This window comes from Taudactylus pleione, unplaced genomic scaffold (assembly GCF_031769625.1).
Source record: "Taudactylus pleione unplaced genomic scaffold, aTauple2 ptg000143l, whole genome shotgun sequence".
Classification (NCBI taxonomy): domain Eukaryota; kingdom Metazoa; phylum Chordata; class Amphibia; order Anura; family Myobatrachidae; genus Taudactylus; species Taudactylus pleione.
Window position 1 is genome coordinate 100,175 of NW_028284545.1, and position 22,902 is coordinate 123,076.

The window sequence follows — 22,902 nt, forward strand, 5'->3', positions numbered from 1 at the left end:
AGTTTTGTCCTGTTTTTATATATTAATGAACATATTAAACAAAGTGTATGACTTGTGATGCCAGCAATATACACAGTCATTCATGTGTTCCTATTACATTACACATCATAGGAAATCTCAATGTTTGCTAAAAAAAAAAAGTAAAGAAGGAATTTTGGGCCTGATTCAGACCCACTCGCAAGCGGCTGTCCGCTCGCAAGTGGGTCGATGTTGTGCACTGCGCATGCGCACGACGGCGGGAGCTCCGTCGTGCGCATGCGCCAGACGCGACGAGCAAAGGAAAGTCCTTTGCTCGTTGTGTCTGATCAAAGGGGGCGTGCTGTCGATGTTGATTGACAGCACGCCCCCTTTGGTGGGCGTGCCGGGGGCGTGCCTCCCTGACGGGGGCGTGCCTCCCTGACGGGGGCGTTCCCAAGGGAACGCCTACCGTCAGAAGCCGGCCCACTGACATCACTAGTGATGTCAGTGGGAGTGATTTTGGCTCTGATAGAGCCAAAATCCCTCCGGGCCTTGCGGTTGAAAACCTCAACCGCAGGCTCCGGCTCGCAGTTTCGATGGTCGCGATGGTCACGACCATCACGCCCATCAAACTGCACGCTCGTATAGGCTGTGGGTGGTGACCCACAGCTATACGAGCGTCCAGGAGGACGCTCCAGAATTATGGAGGGCGGCCCTAATTCAGAGCGTGCGCTCTGCTCAGAGCGTACGGCTCTGAATGAGGGCCTTTGTTCTGAAGAGCTTACATTCTGTTGTAATACAGTACAAGGGAGTATTGTGAGTTCTAGGCCAGCCAAGGGCAGACATGCTGTATGTTGTACAGTGGTAGGTTAGTCAGTCGGATGTAGCAGTGCATGTACTCTCCCATCTGCTTTGGTGTTTTTAGTTTATATCGAACGTAGTTCTCTCCCTGGTCCTACATAATACAAGGGAATATATTAAAATTGTATTAACATAACCCTAAATATAATAAACATAAGCTGCTTTATGTAAGAGCTGGTCACATTCACAAAGACATAGAATGTATATCACCTTTTGTGACTGAGAATTGCCAAACCTTGTCTAGTTATTTCTAATCATATTCCTCTTGTTTTAACAGCAATCCCATTAAATACAGATGTGTACTCATTCACCTAGCCTCAATACGCTATGTGGCGCATACATGCCTGGCACAAGTGAGCCCCCCAGGTCACGTGCGATTCTGCTAGCGCTGAGTGCCATTTGCCTAAAAATACCTTTTTAGTCGCAATGCGATGCGAATAGGAAGCACCAGCAGTCTGTATACGAAGCACAATGGAACTTGTTGTGGTAAAAAGCCGCACCCGCTGCATTGTAGCACTTTGTATACAGGGGTCTTATTAAGCAGTGCACGCAGATTCCCAATGGTCCGGAATCTGCGCAGACGCCGGACACGCACTCCGTTTGTGGGCAGGATGGGGCGGCGACGTATCCCAAAACGGAGGCACGATGCCGTCGTTGGTGGGGAGGGAAAAGGCCAGGACCCATGGGTCACTTAGCCGGCCGACTTATCACAGATTATCGGATGCTGCGTCCTTCGACGCAGCTCGGATAAGTAATGCATGCAGGAGACATGACACCTCCTGCTGCATTACCACAATTGCAAGGACGGAATTGCAAAGCTGCCTGTGCTGAATATGGCCCTCAGATTCAGATTCAGTCACACACAGATGTACAAATGTCACATATCAAACGAATCAGCGCGGTCTCATGGTGTGCCTCAGATGCATCACATTGCGATTAAGATGCATTTTTCGATGAAAAAGATGCAAAAAAGAGCTTGGCGCTAACAGAATCGCACGGGCCATGGAGCGTTGAAAGGGCTTGTTTGGCCACAGGTGCAACAGTAGTGTATGAGGATTCATCTGTACTTAAGTGGGTTTTTGATCTAGATCACTGTGGCAGGCTATAAGAAGAATGTTGGCTTGGACCATTTTTCTATTTCTTTAGGCTTCTGTTAATTATTTATAATTCTGCACAATCTCATGGACTACCATGGCGACCACAGTCACATGTCACATGGTGCAGTGAGCAGAGAGGCTTTGGAATGCCCCTCTGAACTCTGTCTGGTTTCTATAATTACTATAAGTTCCTACCTCTGTTTTTAATATAACATGCTGAGTACCTGTGACTGTATAACTGGTAGCCATATTTTTTGCAAAGGAGATAGTCAGCCTTTTTTTTTTTTTAGCTGTCGTTCTAAAAATCATTATCAGGTATTTAACTTGTTGCTTAAATAAAAAACATGTAGGATTGCTGCTTTAATCATCAAATGTCACTTCTCATATTCAGCTACGGAGTCTGATTTTTGTTTTTTTATTTTTTTAAATCTTCCTAATATTGATAAAAGTCAAATAGAACTGACACCTGAATATAAAAGAATTCAGACCTTCATGTCCAGAACTAATGCCAGTGAATGGGACCAACTTGCTTAAGACTGTAATCCATCCAGGAAAAACGATCATTATTTAGCAAAGCTTGGAGAGAGATAAGGTATTAACCAATCAGCTCCTAACTCATTTCTCAAACTCCGTCTGTAGCATGACAGTTAGGAGCTGATTGGTTGGTACTTTATCTCTCTCCACTTTATCTCTGTCCAAGATTTGATAAGTCTCCCCATCGAGATTTCTATAGAGTTTGTGTGTTGCCGGTAATATATTTGTAGCCATTTCTCTAAAACTGTCTATGTGCTGTATTGATTCATATTTATACTCTTCTCCTGCCTTGCCTCTTTCACTAAGTTCTAGTGGCACCGGGTACGTGTTTGTTCTGGTTCTTACTCAATGCACTGGCAATGAACCAAGACTTTGTCCTGTATAGAATGAATCTTTTATACATATATGCTATATATAACATCGTGTAAATGTCTATCCATGTATGTATTAGACCCCTATCCCCACTCTATACATATCTCAGTGCCAGCAAGCATGGCCTCTTGGTTATTGCCTGTGTATTTCACATGCCTATAAGCAAAACTCCATCCATAAAGTTGAAATACTAATCTCATATATATTATAATACTAATCACATACAATATAGTACTCATCTAATAATCTTCTATATCGCTGCCAAGGTTTACATAACGCTGAAATGATATCTTCCGAGCCTGTGAGATAGAGGATTATTGCGATCTCACCGATTTTTATTCTTATATGCAAATGGGGCGATTTATATCTCAGTGGTGTAAATAATAATAATAATAATCGGTTATATGTCATTTATTACTCAACTTATACCTATGCTGGAAATCACATTCAAATCAACACCACTAATGAATCATTTTACATTTCACAAAACTTCTGATTACTTTAAAATGTTCTCATTTTGGGAGCGATGTATCAAACCTTCTAAATTGGGCAAGTGGATAGGTTTCTAGTGATCGATTTATAGAATGTACCTGATAAATAATAGCTAGAAGTTGATTGGTCAATATGGGTAACTTCTCCACTTGTTCTCTTTAGAAAGTTTGATACATCTCCCCTATAATTTAATGAATTTCAAAAACTTTATGGTGATGTTTTGTATAGTATCCGTACTGCAGTCCTCATAGAAGTCTTGTAAAGATGGTAGGGAAGAAGTATTCATTATTGAAATCAAGTTATATCCAACACATTTATAAAAGTTAATAAAATTCAACATAATACACAGAGCTTAGTGATATCATCGCATTACCCAGACACCATCACTTCACATTGTCCTGCTGATAACTAGAAGGACAGTTGCCCTCACTATAGGGCTGTAAGTTATAACGCACCCGTGACATTAAAAACTGTGACATTTTGCAGGCAAGTCTATACTACATAAAACTTTTGTGGTGTCTACTAAATGATTTATTACTCACAGTCCGAGGTGTTTTATAATGCACAGTCTGATAATGCACAGATGTAATGACATATCCCTACTTGCTTCTTATTGTTATCAGTGAAAATTAGACTAGAATAAGTAACATTGGGCCTGATTCAGACCCACTCGCGAGCGGCTGTCCGCTCGCAAGTGGGTCGATGTTATGGACTGAGCATGCGCACGACGGAGGGAGCTCCGTCGTGCGCATGCGCCAGACGCCACGAGCGAAGGAAAGTCCTTCGCTCGTTGTGTCCGATCAAAGGGGGCGTGCTGTCAATGTTGATTGACAGCACGCCCCCTTTGGTGGGCGTGCCAGGGGCGTGCCTCCCTGACGGGGGCATTCCCACGGGAACGCCTCCCGTCAAAAGCCGGCCCACTGACATCACTAGTGATGTCAGTGGGAGTGATTTTGGCTCTGATAGAGCCAAAATCACTCCGGAGCTTGCAGTTGAAAACCTCAACCGCAGGCTCCGGCTCGCAATTTCGATGGTCGCGATGGTCACGACCATCGCGGCCATCACAATGCACGCTCGTATAGCCTGTGGGTGGTGACCCACAGCTATACGAGCGTCCAGGAGGACGCTCCATTTTCATGGAGCCCGGCCCTCATTCAGAGCGTGCGCTCTGCTCAGAGCGTACGGCTCTGAATGAGGGCCATTGTATGCTATTTGGGTATATGTTAATTTGTTGCAAAATGAATTGTTGTATCTGATGTGTTCTTAAGGACCATTTTTATCATATTCACTAAGCACATTTATCACATAGCCTACAGTAAATTGTTACAGTATTAACACTGTTTACATTTATCATTGTAACAACATTATAATTGCGGCTCTTTTTGCGTATCGTGTGAAGTCATACAGTTCCATGTCATCTCTGTAAGGCTTCATTGAGGACTGATGAATAGTTAGACATTTAGCGGAGCTGTTCTGTGTAAGACATTCAGAGGTGAAATGCGTTGTGTGTAATATCTCAGGATCCTGGGAATGGACCTCTTCAAACTGGCTGAGCCAAAGCGTCCTCTGAAGCCGAGGAGAAAGGAGAGGAAGAAGGTCACTGCTCAGAATCTGTCCGACGGAGACATCAAGGTCCTTGTGAACGTTATCCGCGCTTACGACATTCCGGTTAGAAAGCCAGCGTCAAGGTAAGAGAGCCATTATGAGCTTTTCATTGGTTCTGGTTTTGCTTGTGGCAGCTCTATACAAAGTTTTGAGGAGCAATGATCGCCCACAGACCAGGAAAAGTATTTGGCTCAGGGTACCTCAGTATCACCTTTATTGGCCAATACTTAATATACAGTCCAGCAGGGATATTCCTCCCAATGTCCTGCTGGCGGGAGTAGGCTTCCATCCCTAGTAAGACACAATCTAGGCCAGGAATAATATTGCTGGTAACAAGTGTCCGGTACAGTGGCTGAAGATTACTGTGGAGGGAGATACCAACCGATCAACTTCTCACTATGTTTTTTCAAACACAGCCTGTAACATGACAGCCAGAAGCTGATTGGTTGGTACTTTATCTCTCGCCAAGGTTTGATACATCAAAATCAAGACTGGGATGAATCCTGCACCAGTCTCTTTATCATAACTAATATCTTCAATGGTCCTTATCTCAGAATAGCTCAAATCTGTAATTACATGTCTCTACCGTATAGTTATATGTAAAAATTGAGTAGTGGGTAGCACCTCCATAGAAGCCATATATCACAAAAATAAGAAGAGAAAGGTAAGTAATTTCGAGGGTGCATTAGCGACCACAAAAATATAATTTGAAAGTTGTAAACTTTTATTGGTATGTATTAAATATATCAATCTTATAAGTTAAAATAGGCGAAATATAAAACGAAAGAACATAAAAAAAAGAATGAAAAATAGTAAAATGTATTAAAATATATGTTCAACAAAACACCCGTCTGTGTCGTTCTGTTTCCGTATATCACTTATCACAGCTAATTGCTTATTAGTAATCACACACTGTTATGTCTTAGGGCCTGATTCAGAGCCGCTCGTAAGCGGCCGCTCGTTCGCTCCGAGCGATGTTTGCCCAACTGCGCATGCGTACGGATTGTTATACGCATGCGCGAACCAGTCAGTGCAGCCGAAATTCGTTTGTTCGCTAAATAGCGAATGCCTGCTATTTTGAGTGACAGAATGAGGCGTTTGTGGGTGGTAACAGGGGAAGGTGCTTGAAAACGGGGAATGGAGTTCCGAACGCAGGCGTGCTTAAAGGTCAAAACGGGCGTTTTAAGGGTGTGCATAATTAATACAGCAGCGTCATCGACCACGTCACTGGGTTATTTTATAGCCAGAACCGCTCGCAAGATTGTGGTAGCAAAAAACAACCACAAGAATAGCGAGCAGGTCATACGTTGGTCGATGTACTCGATTAATCTAATAAATAGCGGACATGACGTAGGATGCGAGCGGCCAGGGGGCATAGTTTTCCAAAAAATGACCGCAAGTTTTGTTCGCTCGTTCAGACCTAGAGGCGTGAACAGACCGCAAAGAGCGAACGGTTAATTTGAATAGCCACCCCTATTTTCTGGACGAGCGAGCGCTAATTGCATCCGGCTCTGAATCAGGCCCATAGTTTCATGCGTTATAGCCAGAGAGTTTATTAGGATGTTATTCCCTCACACAGGGAGAGATGGGTATTATGTAGTCTTAGCCCTTTATCGAATTAACCAGTCGATGCTGCAGAAGATTCTCTATTTCACCTCATTCTCAGCTCATCAGTAATGGGCTAATCATTATGGTCCTGCTATAATCCTATATGTAGCCTCTCTTTACTAATGCAGTATTATATTCCAATGGGTAGCATTTGTGCTTTGTGTCATTTATATCTCCTGATTAAATGTATCCAATCGGTTCCCCCTTGGTAACTGCATAACTGGCCACTATGACCTTTGTAATTTCATCATTCTTATAATATTCTTTATTAACCACACAGATTTTTACTGTGCTACTCGTATGTATTTATGTCCTGCTAATGAGGATTCGTATAATATCCCACACAGGTACAACTCAGTATGAATATATATTCTTAATATCTGTTCTCACATTAATCACCAATTAGGTTGTCTCAGGTTAGAGCTACATCTGAGGTATCAATTAGTTACTGCTATTCGATCCCTAGCATATTGTTATCAGTGCTATTATGACAGGCTGCTCCTTCAGTGGATGACTTGGGAATGTGTAATAATGATGTGAAATAGAGTATGTTCTGCTGCATGGACTGGTTAATTTGATAATCCATCTCTCCCTGTGTGAGGGAATAACATTCTATTAAACTCTCTGGCTCTAACGTATGAAACTAATACCCCTTTTACACCAAAGCTAAAACCCGGGTTATTGCAGGGTTACCCCGGGTTATTTCTGGGTGTAAAAGGGGACAGGGTTGGATTCCCGGGTGGAGTGACCCGGCAATCCAACCCAGGTAATTTGCGGGGGTTAACACTGGAAAGACCCGTGAAACCCTGCGGTGTAACCGGCGTGATCCAGGTCACGATGACCCGGATCGTGCCCCATGCCTGCCGATTGGCCGGCTTCAGTGGCGCTTGGAGATGACCTCCACTTCAATGACAGAAGAGCCGGGTCACTGCAGACACGGCTCTGGTGTGAACGGCGCCGACTCGGGAATATCCAGGGTCGGCGCCGTGGAAGTTCCGGGTTTGATCCGGATTGGAACCCTGGGCCCGATTCAGACCCGGACACTAAGAAGCGTTCGCTCGTAGCTGCCGATGGTTCGCACTGTGCAAATGCTTCTGCAACGCAGTGCGCGTGCGCGAACCACTGCGAAAGATCGTGAAATGTTCGCTCGCTGAGCATAGACAGCCCACCAGAGTGAGTGACCGGCGAAGCCGTTTGTGGGTGGTAACAGGGGCTGGCCACTAGAAACAGGGGAGTGCAGATCTGAACGCAGGCGTGTCTGACCGAAATAACGCCATTTCAGAGGTGTGCATAATTAACAGGCAGCGTCATAGTACACGTCACCTGGTTGTATTTCACACTGAAGTGAACGCAGTGCTTGAGTTAGGGTATAGTGTACCTCAAGCGCTGCGTTCGCTTCCGATGGTACCCGATGTACCGATGGTTGCATACACTTCCTGGAGATGACATGCCTAAGTGGGCGTCTTAAGACAGGCTGATGGGCGTCTGCATACACAGAGCGATCGCACGCCAAGACATTGTGGGCGTGCTTATGGCTTACCGTGCATTCGCCTGCCTTGCCGTCTCTTAGCCGAATTTGCATATGCTGGGAGCGAGCGTACACATCTAGCGACCGGGTCTGAATCGAGCCCCCTATTCCAACCTCCGGGTCAAACCCGTTACTTAGGTATAAAAGCAGTATAAGACAGAACAGTGTGTGATTACTAATAGGCAATTAGCTGTGGTAAGTGATATACGGAAACGGAACGACACAGACAATAGTTGTTTTGTTGAGCATATATTTTAATACACGTTACTATTTTTCATTCTTTTTTTCATATTCTTTCGTTTTATGTTTCACCTATTTTAACTTATAAAAAAGGTTTGATACATATTCGCCTTTATATTTGGACATATGTCCAAAGATAAAGTACAGTATATGTGTTGATTTTTCCCAAGATAGTTAAGTTTTTTTTCTGCCATTGGAAAGTTTAAGAAGTAACCATGATTTTCCAAGAGTTTGGACAGCAGAATGAGCAGGAAAGATGTCTATGCCGCAAAGGACACTTGTGGTGGCAATGGTAGCCTGAAAAGACGTCATGGCAGGTTGGAGCTATTTTGCAGACGTTGTCTGTTTTTGTTTTCTATTGTCTTGTGTAGATTGTACATAAGAAGTGAGCAGGAAATGACAATATTGAATGTTGCTTATTTTTGTTATTTTTTACCTGGATTCGTTCGTGCAGAAAGTGATCGTCTGAGTTACCTAAGAGCATAAAAGCATATGAATCAATATGTTAATGTTAATTGTTGTCACTTTTTGCTGGTTGTCTTTGTATTATCAAGTAGTCAAATGAATTGGTGATCTTCTATGCAGTATAAAACAGAAGTCGGAGTCCTAACAGGCAGCAAGATGGGACAAAATGAGATTTCAGCAGAATGATGTACTAATAAACTGTTACTCTCTAGCAAAGCAAAACAGCCGTCCAGGTCAACGAGGTCATTTAATGAGATGTTCACGACTTCTGCGTCTCCTCAGAACAAGGCCCAGGCGCCAGAGTGGACCGTCAATCAGGTATAAGGAAAATTATTCCATTTACATTTTTCTGCCATCATTGTGTTGTCATGTAATGTGACCATCTATTGTAGATGATAGGATATGTGGCCATATTACTGTAAAACACTTTGTGCCTTATTATGGTGACACAACTCCTCAGTGACTTTTAAAAGCCTTATATATTTTACAGTCAGTGTATAATTTTATATACAGTATTATATTAGCTTGTGGTCGCCCATCTTCTGTGTTCATATACAATTATTATACTATAGTCTGTGTCGTTGAAGGTGTTGGTCCGGCCATTTGTAGAAGTTACATTTCAGCGTACTGTATGTCAGACCTCAACGGCTGATGGACCAAACCCAAACTGGAATGAAGAACTGGAATTGCCGTTTAGGTAAACACTTATTCCGACAGTAAAATGAATGCTACATAAAGACAAACAACCTAGTGCTACATTGTGAGATAACAATGTAACCAGCAAGTGTTGTCAAAGATCATTATTGTAATCCTGCACTGATCTACGGCTTATGCGCTATAATAAAACGTAGACTTTTGAGTTTTGCCTAAGGTGCATGTTCCGGTTCCCATATCCTGGGAGACTGTGTTCAGTAAAGGCACCCTGTTGTGATTTTGGGCTCTAACTATGTTTCTTATGTTTTAGGGCTCCTAATGGCGATTACAGCACCGCTAGTTTGCAGTCTGTAAAAGATGATGTATTCATCAATGTGTTCGATGAAGTTTGCTTTGATGTATTGGAGGTAAGACTTTAATGTGGTTCTATGATGTAAACATGGCCTGTAACACCCCAACCTGCCATAGACCCTCCTCCATTTTTTCTGTATCTCTATTTGTTTCAGGATGACCGAGAGAGGGGAAGCGGATACCACACACGAGTGGAGAGACACTGGCTCGGTTCCATCCGAATTCCGTTTACTACCATCTATTTCCAGGCCAGGGTAGGTGCACTCACACTGGAAGTAATCATAATTATACAATACATCGGAAGAAGCTTAGACCGAGGCATGGAGTACATCACACTGTACTGGTCAGTCCCTCATATAACTTGGCAAAACACAGATTGCGTTACAGATGGGGCTAATTTTGCATATAAGGTTAAAGCTTTGGCGTCCTGCCTAACTTTTGCCAAGAGGAGATCAGGATAGAAGGCAGCATCTTGAAGGGTATGTGGCCATTCCCCGCGGGGGCATGCCAAGTGTTGTAAAGTACTAGGCTGCCCCACCGATCCCACTCAGTTCACACTTGCACTGCCAAGCACACAAGTGGCAGATACTGAACCAACCAACTAGGGGCGTATCTACCCCTTGGCCAGGATTGCACTCGCTAGGGGCGTCGGCCGAGGGTAGTGATGGCCATCGATAGTTAACAATCATTGATAGTTAACGACCGATGGTTTTGCCTCAGCTCAGAAAAAAATGGTGAATAGTTTTCCTAGGACACCAGTTGACTGAAGTTGTTTTTGGACCCGTGCTAACCAACTAACTTACCAGGTAGTCTCATAGTTGTTGGACTCTCTGTCCTGGTGAACCCGGGTAAGTTGTCCATTTTGCATTTTTATTTAAACAGCCCTGGCTGTGATGAGAGAAAAGATATAGAGCAGGAGAAATATATCCTAATGAACAATATTGTATCCCACATTGTACATTTCTTACTGACGTTTCCTGACTTTCAGATTGATGGGACGTTCCTGATTGATGTTCCACCTGTGCTCCTGGGGTACAGCAAACATCACAATTTGGGAAATGATGGGGGCTATGAATCAGTGCGCAGCCTGAGCCAGGGCTCCTTTCTAACCCTCTTTATCACCATTGAGCCTCAGCTAGTGCCCGGAGAGCCCATCCGAGAAAAGGTATTTATGGTTTTGTGATACTTATTAATTGTGTCATCTAAATAATATCTACACAAAGTTATTACTCCCGTACTCATTATTAACACTTGTGCATTTATAGGTATAGCATATCTCCTTCTGTAGTTTATAAGAATATAAGAGGTGGCCTGCTCCTATCAGGCCTTTGGTCAAAGACTTATTTAACCAATGATTTCTGAGTGTTCTAGTTGTGTGGAAGTTTTGTGGCATTATACAGTATGATGATTGGGAATGTTATATGGACACTTGTATTAGGATGGTTCCATCAGACAGGCATGTTGAATTGACCGGCGCCTCGTGTGGTCGCCATCAGTGGGTGACACAGATTTCTTGATCTCTGCAACTTTTCTCGCTCTCTCATTTTTAATTCACAGGGTCCACCAGTCACTGTCAGATCCGATGGTAAGGTGGAGCGGGTGGGCGGCAGAGAGTGGAGGATGTATATAGTAGAAGTCTTAGGCCCTGATTTAGAGGTGCTCGCAATGTCGATGCCGCACGCAAGCGGCCACTGTTTTCATTCTATGCATGCTCCCGATGATTACCGCCATGAGCCTCAGAACAAATTTACATGCAGCAGCTGGGGATTTCAGTGGGCGGATTAGGTGATTTGCTAAAAAGGCACTGACACAGACGGCCATGTTCAGACGGATAATCTGCGCCTCCATAGGGCTAGTGCAATGCTCGATGGTGCAGCTTAATACGCACAGCGGCGTATTAACGCCGTAGCTGGTGGGAGTCTGTGTAAAACACACAGTTGCGGCTGCAATAGTGTGTACCTCTGAATCAAGCTCTTAGTGTGCACTGTATCCAGCTAAAGCAAAAAAGAGGTGTGAGTTCAGGTGACCCGGCCATCTACAGTGCCCTACTGCTAATTCTGATGGATAGATTGCTGTTGTTCTAGTGTCACCACCCGAGAGCGAGCTGGATACGCAGCCTGAGAGGTGACAGAGGCAGCGCAGTATAGACAAGAGACTTGGTGAGATTATTTGACACAAATGGATGCTAAAAGCAGACACCGGGACTAATTCAGTGTTCTGCGCAAACCCGATGGTTTACACACAACGCCGATGTTTTGCAATCTGCGCATGTGCAGGATCTGTACTGTGCATGTGCAGATCTGTGTCTGCGATAACGGACGCAGCGTCCACTAAGCAGCAGCATGATTAACATACAAGGGGCCATTTGGGGAGGGGACAGCGGTGGGCTACATTTTTTAAAACATGGGACTTTTTAGGGATTTAGACACATTCGCAGACAAAAATTTTCTTTGCCAAATTGCATGAACATCTGCATTGTGTCCGAGATCAAATCATCCCCAGTATCACTTCCCATCTTTTGCTTCATGTAATAGTCCCTGATTGCCCTTACTCTGTATGTATACTTACCTGTGTCGTACTACTGATATTGTTCTATATTCTGTCAGGCAGGATGAGTGGAGGCCAACAGAGGGTGAAACAATAGTATTAGTGCTACACAATAGAGCCCAATGTTTCTTAAATGCCATCATCTTTAAATAGATTTTTGTTTTCTGTTTAAAAATGTCAGTCATTTCTGCATTACAGCATTGAGAAATCCAGATTTATTCTTGAAATGCACATCATACTTCAGCACCTTCATCCACACAACTAGAGGGGTTGGGTATGAAATACCGGCAGTTGGGATGAATGCTGTCAAAATGCCGAAAGCGGCATCCCAATGGTCTGTATCTCGACGGGACAGGTAAGTATACTAACTCTCCCCCCTTCTCCACCTAACCCTCCCTTCTTGCACCCTAACCCTTTCCACCTCGCACCCTTACCCTCCCCGTTAGTGCCTAAACCTAACCCTCCCCCCTTGGTGCCTAAACTTAACCGTCCTCACTTAGTGCCTAACCCCAACCCCCCCCATGGTGCCTAAACCTAACCCTCCCCCACCCCACGGCTAAGAGCCAAGATGACCGGTGTACCTTCGGTCGGGATGGCGGCTCTCGAGATTCCGGCATCGGGATCTAGACTGGCATCGGGATTTCGACGCCTATCTTTATTTAAGGTCAGACTTCCGACGCCAGGATTTCAATAGCCGGCATCCTGTCCGCCGGCATGCTAACTACATCCCAACTAGAGAACTAATTCTGCATTTTAAAAACATACATTTTTTAGTTAGTAAATCTGATTATCTCTCACTTCCTCTGGATGAGTTATAGTATAAACCAAAGGAGCTCATTCAGACCCGCTCGCTAGATGCGTTCGCTCACTGGCAAAAAGGGGCCGGTTAATTAAAGGAAGTGTTCGCACTGCGTTGCGTAAGGACGCCCACTATGTTTAACCGAGCTACGGCAAAGTGCGCTCGCAAGTGTATAAAGACGCCCCCTTGACACTTGCAACACACGTCATCTCCGGGAAATGTAGGATTAATCGGGACCATCGAGAGCCATCGGAGCTGCTCGCAGCCCTTGAGGTTGCCTTTCCCCGCTGCAAGCACTGCGATCAGTGCGACCTGAAATACATGCAGGTGACGTGTACAATGACGCTACTTTGCTAATTATGCACGCCCTTTAAACGGCGTTTGGGCAGCCTGACACGCCTGCGTTCGCAACACCACACCCCCGTTCACAAGCACCTTCCCCTGTTACCACCCACAAACGGCACTATCTGTTACTCAAACTAGCGACCTGATAGTGGCTTACGAGCAACCAAAAACAGATTGCAAAGACTGACTTCCGCACGCGCACAGCGAATTATATGCATGCGCAGACGGGCAAAAATCGCTCACAGCGAGCGATCGTGCCTTAGCGACCGGGTCTGAATCAGGTCCAAAGTCTTGTGCATCTGAGTATGTCATTGTCTGGGGAAGTTTTCATTTTATTTAGCCTTTGTCACCTTCCTGTATAACATCTTGTGACTTGGGGACGACCTTCTAGATTAATGGGTAACCTTACTCAGCCATGCTGCTGCGCTCTTAAATTCATTATGCTGTGTACTACGGGTTATGGAAAGAACTCCAGATACTTGAAATAGTAATTATGCCAGAAATCACCTGTTAAAAGCTGAGAAACACACTGCAGCTGCCATTTGACAGGTTATAAAAAGTATTTTTGTAAACTTTTATTGTTATAGCGCCTGCATACTTCCACTGCCTTATAATTGGAAACAAGTGCAGTAATAAAACAAGAGTACAATGACAGAGAAGTATTAGACCTTTCTTTTTATTAAGGATTTTGTAATAACAACATACAAATATTACAAAATAAAATGGTATGAATCAAGAACATAGTTGCTGAGGATTATTTAAGCTCTAATGAGCATATAGCAAAAATAGAAATAGGAATAATCCAGCAACAATATCACTCAACAATGGGCATATAATAACGGTGACATAACATGGGATGAAATATTAACCTAGAAAAATATGAGTCTGTTATGAGTCCAGCTTTGAAATTATTCCAAACTGATTTAAGAAGAAAAAATACAATCAGTTGCCCATATTAGAAAAGGCATCTCCAGCATACCAATATTTTGCAATAATCCAATGAACACAAATAATGGGGAAAGACAAGACATACAAATAGGATAATACAATAGGGAGGAAGGGAGGGACAAAGGGACAATACGACAGAGAATTATTTTGAACATCTTGACATCCTACAAAAATACATAATCAGAAATTCAGCCCTTTGTAGCCGTCGGTCACATAACCCTAACTACACAAACATAATAATAATGCAAGTACTGATACTGTAAATTGGAATTTAAGTAAAATAATTCAACTACACTCATCTAGGTTAGTTGTTTCAATAAGTACCAACGTGTACCTTCAAACACCTGTAAGGTTTGAGTCTGAGATTGAAGTTGCAAGTGTTCGATGTGTGGACCCCATCTCTTATAAAATTTCACAACTTCCTTCTCGGCCTCTGGGAATGAAGCCCTCCTGTCAAAGTACAGAATTCTAAGTAGTAGATGTTGTACTGTTGAGAGAAACGGTGGAGTTTTACTGGTCCATTGGGTTAGAATGTTTTTTTTGGCCGCCGTTAAAATAATAGAAAGTAATGGGATAAGAGACCTACGACTCGGGCCCAGATCCAAGTTATCATAATGAAGACATAATATTGCTAAAGGATCTGAGTTTAAATGTAGAGAAAAAAATGTATTAATAAGAACCATTATTTTATTCCAGAAATGGCGAATCTTACCACACTCCCAGAAATTGTGGTAAAAGGAAGCTGAGGCATAGCGGCATTTAAGGCACTGACCCGTTTCGCCAGGGACCATATATTTCCTCTGATGCTGTGAAATATAAGCTCTGTTCAAAACTTTATAATGTACTTCTTGGAGCAGTGCTGTACGCAAATGTTTCATTGTGGAATCAAAATGTTTGAGGAGTACGAGAGGTTTGGGAAATGATGGTATATCTTTAGACCAACTAGCATGTAGAGACGTCCAGACATTAGAAGCATCATTCTTAATAAGTATAGCATTTAACAATCTAGTGCAGGGGTCAGGGAACTTTTTTACCTTTTACCCCAAACTATATTTCGATACCCCGACATTACCCCCTTGATTTGAAAGGAAGGAAATCATATAGTAGTGCCCCCATATAATGCCCCTGTAGTAGTGCCCCCATAGTTATGCCCCTGTAGTAGTGCCCCCATATAATGCCCCTGTAGTAGTGCCCCATAGTTATGCCCCTGTAGTAGTGCCCCCATATAATGCCCCTGTAGTAGTGCCCCATAGTTATGGCCCTGTAGTAGTGCCCCCATATAATGCCCCTGTAGTAGTGCCCCCATAGTTATGCCTCTGTAGTAGTGCCCCCATATAATGCCCCTGTAGTAGTGCCCCCATAGTTATGCCCCTGTAGTAGTGCCCCCATATAATGCCCCTGTAGTGCCGCTTGAACAAAAAAAATACACTCTTCTTAATCCCCGCTCCTGCATCCGCCGCCGTCCTGTCCGCCGGGCTGCTCCTCGGAACTTTGGGAGAGACATCATGACGTCTCTCCCATAGTGCACATGGAGAGAAATTTTGAGATCGGGAACACTCAGTCCCCCCTCCCGTCGAGGCTTAGTCAGAGCAATCCTCGATTTGGCACGGTTCCAGTATTAGATCTTTCTTCTCAACATCTGTAATCCTGATAACTATCATTGAAGTCCATGATGAGAAAAGTTGTTAATGAAGATTCATTAATTGAAACCCATTTGTCAAATGGCAGCAACATGCTGCCATTCTGCCTGAAATAACCTGTTGAAAGCTCTTAAGTATCAGATCTGTATACCAAGCATAATGATTTTAATTTTGCAAAATAATTTTTGAGTGCAGTTACTCTTTAACTAGCTTTGTGATGGAGAAATAGAGGAGGAGCAGCACAGCAAACCTAGCAGGAGAGGGACTGACTCCACGGGGACTGACTCCGCAGCTGCCAAATTTTAACACTAATGCCAAAGGTTGCCCACCCCATGTATATACTGAATAAGCTTCTGCAGCGCCCTCTGGTGGTCACAAGTGATGGTTCTGCAGAACTTCTTTTATATTAAACTACACTAGTTAGCGTTTCCAGGGGGTCCAAGCACCCGTAAATCTTCCTCATAACTTGCCAGCTTCTGTTCAAGATGCATTAATGTAGAAATATAATGGTAGATGGGGGAGAATGCTTTAAATCCGGACAAAATGAGAAATAACAAATATTACTGAACATGTGAGATTGGCAGGTATACTGCAGCTAGTTTCTAAGTGAGAAATATTTATCGCTGTTGCCATTCATGATCTGTATTGGAGTTTGCCATTAATCTCCTCTATAGTAGTGATGTTGTTAGCTCAGCTGTCAAATTTATAATGCTGGTTATTTGCTTTACTCTTGTGGTTGCTGTATTGATTAAATGCATTATTTAGAAGCATTGTTGACTAAATTATTACTATTATTATTATCAGTTATTTATATGTCACACACATATTCCGCAGCACTTTACAGAGAATATTTGGCCACTCACATCAGAATTAGGAGAATACCCGCTGCAATCGCGGGTCTCCGTGAAGGGGGCGGGGCTTAAGCTGTGATTCTGCATGAATCACAGCATTTGGCCCCGCCCCCTATGTAAATTGTGCCCAATCGCGGCAATTTTACCGTGAGGGGGCAGAATGCGGGAGAAATGCCTACCCTTCCGGGGGTGCGGGGGGTTACCCGAAAAATCAGGAGCCTCCCGCGAAAACCGGGAGGGTAGGCATGTATGTATTCTGCACAAATGTAAAATAGCGCAAACTGACAATGGGGAACATCCTTCTAAATCATCATCGAAAACTAAAATGGCTTTGCTAAATTTGCTCATATTAAATTGATATTATGTTTTAGTTTGATAGCCGAGAAGATGAGAAATTGCTTCAGGCTGCGGAAAAGTTTCAGAGTGAAGCCGCATTAAAGTTCCCAAACCGGCAATGCCTGACCACTGTCACCGATATGAACGGGACTACAGTCTTCGTTACTCGATATATAAAGGCCCTGAAACCTCCGCAGGAACTTCTAGATGCTAATCCAAATAACGCAGCAGCAACAACTGTAAGTACCTGTCTCCTATGTACTTATTGCTTTTACATACAAAATACGTTTAATCCTGTTTTGAACCTAAAAGGAATTTATACCTTTGGTTCTGATGAAAAATTCCCAGTTACTGTTTAGTTATTCTTCTACATAATTTCTTTACCCTCATCTGGTTCCCACCTGCTTACACTGTCCTCTTACAGGAATTGCCCCCTTACAGGAATTGCCCTCGGTCCATAGGGTATTCACAGGATACCTTGGGGTATAGGTGATGAAGTCAGGCATCGGGCTCCATAGAGTTAAGTTTTCTGCCTCCCAGGATGCACTAGGGTCCCCCTCCTATACCCCGCCCCCGAGCCAAGGCATCCCAGTTTCGTTGGTGCCCGGCTCGGAGTCGGAGCACCTGTTTAGGATAGCCCCTGAAGTTTTCTTAAGGCAGCTGTGGCTGCCCATCTGGAAGTACAACATGGACAGTCACTACTGACGTCCATGCTATATTCCCTACACCCCCGCCGGTACCAGAACGCCGGTACTGATCCGGGGATGCTGGCAAGCATCTGGGGTCACAGCTAGCGGTGACCCAGATGTTTTGGACCATGGCCAGATTCAAGGGGGCAGCAGGTAAGCAGCAGGGTGCCGTGGTGGGTCCCCACTGAACACATGGTCCAGAGTCCCCAGGCAGGGGGACTGGCTGCAGCGTGGAGCCAGGTAACAACCTGCGCTTCAACTACCCCCCTGGGACCGCGGACTGCGGCTGAGCGGTAGCACTGCAGCGTCCCAGGAGTCAATTGCATGCCAGGGGAGCGCGCCTTCCCTGTACACAGCCGGCGCCTCCCCCGCTGCACACAGCCCTCTCTGCACCTGCCGATTGGCCCTGTGGCAGCGCTCCTCCACCAGGCCAGCCTCCTCTCTGCTCCTCGGTGGCCATCTTTGCAGAAGCTTGGTGAACGCTGCTGGAAGCTGCTGATCGGTGGCATCGTGGTCTGGGTCCCCCGGCATACCTCTCCTCCGTTGAAACAGGTCTATGTATGCAGCGCTGTGTCCTACCAGGCTCTGTGTCTGCGTAGTTGAAGAACAGCGCTGATCGTGCAGGGATTAATTTATTTGATTTGTATGTGACTTCTGCTAGCATCTGCTGCCTGTACTTTCACTTTCTACTGTCAGCCATTTCACTGACCCTGCTCTTCTTCTGCTAAAGCCCTTGCGGTGCAGTGATTGCAGGGTGGTTCAACGAGTATCAGTGAGAGGGGTCACATACTTACCATCATGTCTGAGAGTGAATTTCCTCTCCAGCTTCTGTGTACTCCGTGAAAGGTACCAATAGCGGAGGGGGAGGGTAACGCGGAGGGGCTATGTCGGCAGTGTTTTTTATTGGCGCGGCCAATTACTGTCATGGCTCCGGTACAGGAACCGCCCTGGGCTTGTTTCGCCAAAGCGCTTACAACCCTAGTGGGCCAGTTAGCTCCGCAACCTCACAGATGGGATTGCCCCAGCAGTCAGTGGTGTCGTCACCCATGCAGGGTTTCCCAAGACAACTGATGGTACCCCACAGTCTCCCTATTTCCCCTCCTCAGGTCTCTCAGGAGCCTGTGTGGGTTAATTCACTGACAAGTTCTGTACAGCATTTGTGGGATGTGTTATAAGGGGAGTCTGTGTTGCGGCCACATAAGCGGCCGGTGGCGTCTCTGTCCGCTCCTTATGAGGATGACGACGTGACGTCCGATGATGGGGAGATTCTGGATCTATCTGACCAAGAACCTCTCCGTACTAAAGAGTCGGACGCTAAGTCCAAGGTTTATATTCCTGGCCTTATTAGGGCAGTCCGCACAGCTTTAGTAATTGAGGATGACGATCCTCCGGTGTCCAAGTCCAAATATGCCTTTTTTAAGGATATTTAGGGTGACGCCACAGTGTTTCCTCTTTCGGGTCAGTTAGTAGACCATTTAGAGGAGGTGTGGAAACACCCTGGTAAACGGTATCAGCCTCAAAGACGCTTAGCGGTGGCTTACCCGTTTGCGGACAATTATTTTTCTAAGTGGGAATCCCCTCCACAGGTGGATTCTCATGTGACACGCCTAGTCCGAAGTGCCACATTGCCCATGCCCTCCATGTCCTCCTTGAAGGATGCTACGGACCGTAAGGTGTCGATCTGCCTAAAGTCCATTTATTCCCTTGCGGGGGGGGGTGGCATCCAGACCGGCTATGGCCGTATGTTGGGTAGCCAGAGCTATGGGAGCGCTGGGCCGATAGTTTGTAGGCGTCTTTAGATTCCGACTGTTCGGCTGAACAGGCCGAGTTGGTAGGCAATCTCCGGGATTCGGCCACTTACATCAATGAAGCGGCCTTGGATATCCGTACCCTAACTTCTCGGATTTCTTCGGCAGCTGTAGCTGCTCGTCGCACCTTATGGTTGCGATCTTGGAAGGCGGACGCTGATTCCAAAGAGGGCGTGGAATCTTTGCCCTTTAATGGAGAAGTCCTATTTGGTCCGGATCTGGACAAAATTGTAGCCACGCTGGCGGCAGCCAAATCTGCATGTCTCCCGTCTGCTGCGGTCCCTTCCAGTTCAGGTACACCGTCCTTTCGGCCTTACAGGGCCCAGGGTAGGCCTAAAGCACAGTCTTTTCCCCGACAGGCTGGCCCCAAAAAATCGGCCAAGCCCCGGAAACAGGCCTGGAGTACCAGACGTCCGGCCCCTAAGTCAGATGACAAGCCTGTGGCCTGATGGTCCGGGCCTCCCTTTAGGGTATCCCAAACTGGGAGGCTGCCTGCTGCAGTTCGCCCAGTGTTGGTCGATAACCACGACAGACATTTGGGTTCACGAGGTGGTTTCTCACGGGTATGCCCTCTCCTTTCGGCACAGGCCTCCATCCCGATTCTTCACCACAGGCCTTCCATTAGACCGGAACAAAGCCGTGGAACTGCGGAAGGTTTTGCACACTATGCTCCAGGCTGGAGTTATAGTGCCTGTTCCATTCTCCCAGAGGGGCCAGGGTTTCTATTCCAATCTATTTTTGGTGCAGAAACCCAATGGGTCGTACCATCCATTTGTCAACCTCAAGGCCCTCAACAAGTCCTTGCGGGTGCCGCGTTTTCGGATGGAGACCCTACGGTCTGCATGTCCCTATTCTTTTATGCCATCAACAGTTCCTCAGGTTTGCAATCCGCAACGATCACTTCCAGTTTCAGGCCTTACCTTTTGGCCTGGCGACAGCACCACGAGTGTTCACCAAGGTCATGGCGGTCATGGTGGCTTATCTGCGGCTGCAGGGAGTCCGCTTGTTGCCGTACCTAGACGGTCTTCTGTTGGTAGCAGGATCTCCAGAGCTCCTTCTACGCCACTTGGACCTGACGATTGCAGTTCTGCAACGTCACGGCTGGTTAATAAACTGGCAAAAGTCCACCCTGATCCCGTCTCAGAGGATTCTGCACCTCGGAGCCTTATTGGACTCCAGTCAGCAGAGGATCTTTGTGATGGGGGAAAAGATCTCTGCCTTACAGTTGAAGGTGCGCAGTTGTCTGTAGAGTCGCCGAGTGTCTCTGCACTCGGCGATGAGGTTACTGGGCTCCATGGTGTCAGTATTCGACATTGTGGAATATGCCCAGTTTCACTCCAGACCTCTGCAGCAATTGATCCTGTCCAATGGACTGCCTCAGAGTCTAAAGTCCCAGACGATGGTGCTCACTCCGGAGGTTCGCCTGTCCCTAGCCTGGTGGTTGCAGACGACCCATCTCAAACAGGGTCGTCCGTTTTGGGTGGCGAACTGGGTCCTGTTAACAACGGACGCCAGTCTTCGGGGCTGGGGAGCGGTCACGGGTCCACACTTGTTCCAGGGCAGGTGGAGTCAGGCAGAACAGGAGCTTCCAATAAACATCTTGGAACTCCGCGCGGTTTTCAAGGCTCTCCAGCAGGCACATCGGGTTCTCCAAGGTCACCCCGTGCAGGTCCAGTCGGACAATGCTACCACCGTGGCCTACCTAAATCGGCAAGGAGGAACCCGAAGTCGGGCGGCACTCGTAGAGGTGTCCCGCATTCTGGTCTGGGCAGAGCGCAATCTCCCAGCCATATCAGTGGTATTCATCCCGGGAGTCCTCAACTGGGAGGTGGACTTTCTCAGTCGCCAGGACGTTCATCCGGGGGAGTAGTCTTTGCACCAGGACGTCTTTCAACTTCTGGTGGACAGGTGGGGTCTTCCAGAGATAGACCTCGTGGCATCACGGCACAACAACAAGTTGCCGGTGTACGGGTCTCGAACAAGAGACGAAAAGGCGTCTCTGGTGGATGCTCTGTCCGTCCAGTGGACGTTCCGGTTTGCTTATCTCGTTCCTCCGTTTTCCCTTCTTCCACGGGTAATCTGGAAATTCAAACAGGAAGGAGGGACGCTGCTGTTGATAGCTCCCGCGTGGCCCAGACGGCACTGGTTCTCAGACCTTCAGAGTCTGTCCGTGGACATTCCTCTGCGGTTGCCGCTACGACCGGACCTGCTGTCACAGGGTCCTTGTGTTCACCCGGGCCTGACTTGGCTGTCTTTGATGGCGTGGCTGTTGAGACGGCCATGTTAAGGTCCAGGGGGTTTTCCAGCTCTGTAGTGCAAACTATGCTAAGAGCTCGGAAACCATCTTCTGCAAGGATATACCATTGTGTGTGGCATACCTTCTTCCAGTGGTGTCGACCGAGAGGTTACGCCCCTCGGGAGTTCCGACTGTCTAGAGTGTTAGCTTTCCTACAGGCGGGACTAGACCATGGGTTTCACCTTGCTTCTCTGAAGGTACAAGTGTCTGCCTTGTCTGTCTGGTTCCATCGTAGGATTGCTGCAATCCCTGATGTGCGCACCTTTATGCAAGGTGTTCTTCGAATTCAGCCACCTTTTGTTCCACCGGTGGCGCCTTGGGATTTAGCTGTGGTCCTGAGGGCTCTCCAGGGACCGCCGTTTGAGCCACTTGGCTAAGTGGACCTTAAATGGCTGACAGCTAAAACAATATTCCTTCTGGCCATTGCTTTGGCCAGACATGTTTCTGACTTGGGGGCTCTCTCCTGTAGACCCCCTTTTCTGATTTTTCATAGGAACAGGGCGGTGCTGCGCACTCGTCCTGGATTCCTTCCCAAAGTTGTTTCAAGTTTCCACATCAACGAGGACATCGTTGTGCCGGCTTTTAACTCACCTGATCTTTCAGTGGGTGAGGCCACTTTGGACGTTGTGCAGGCCTTAAGGATTTATGTTGACCGCACTTCTTCGTTTAGGAAGTCGGACTCCTTGTTTGTCCATATGGCTTCCGTAAAAAGGGTTGGACTGCTTCAAAGCAAACTTTGGCAGGTTGGATTCGTATGGCCATTTCAGAAGCTTATCTTCATGAAGGCCTTCCGGTTCCATCCTCTGTGAGGGCTCATTCCACTAGGTCTGTGGGTCCTTCGTGGGCAGCTCGACGTGGTGCCTCTGCAGTCCAGATCT

General features: G+C 46.0%; 1 protein-coding gene across 3 annotated transcripts in view; it reads left to right on the plus strand.

Annotated features, from left to right (window-relative positions):
* Positions 1-22,902, plus strand: part of CC2D2A (coiled-coil and C2 domain containing 2A) — a 121,016-nt gene that overhangs the window by 73,055 nt on the left and 25,059 nt on the right. For all 3 annotated transcript variants that reach the window (XM_088473872.1, XM_088473874.1, XM_088473873.1), the window contains exons 23-29: positions 4,835-5,002; positions 8,973-9,078; positions 9,348-9,457; positions 9,725-9,821; positions 9,921-10,019; positions 10,754-10,930; positions 17,267-17,470. In XM_088473872.1, coding sequence (XP_088329998.1) covers positions 4,835-5,002; positions 8,973-9,078; positions 9,348-9,457; positions 9,725-9,821; positions 9,921-10,019; positions 10,754-10,930; positions 17,267-17,470 — 961 coding nt within the window. The remainder of the gene's footprint in view (positions 1-4,834; positions 5,003-8,972; positions 9,079-9,347; positions 9,458-9,724; positions 9,822-9,920; positions 10,020-10,753; positions 10,931-17,266; positions 17,471-22,902) is intronic.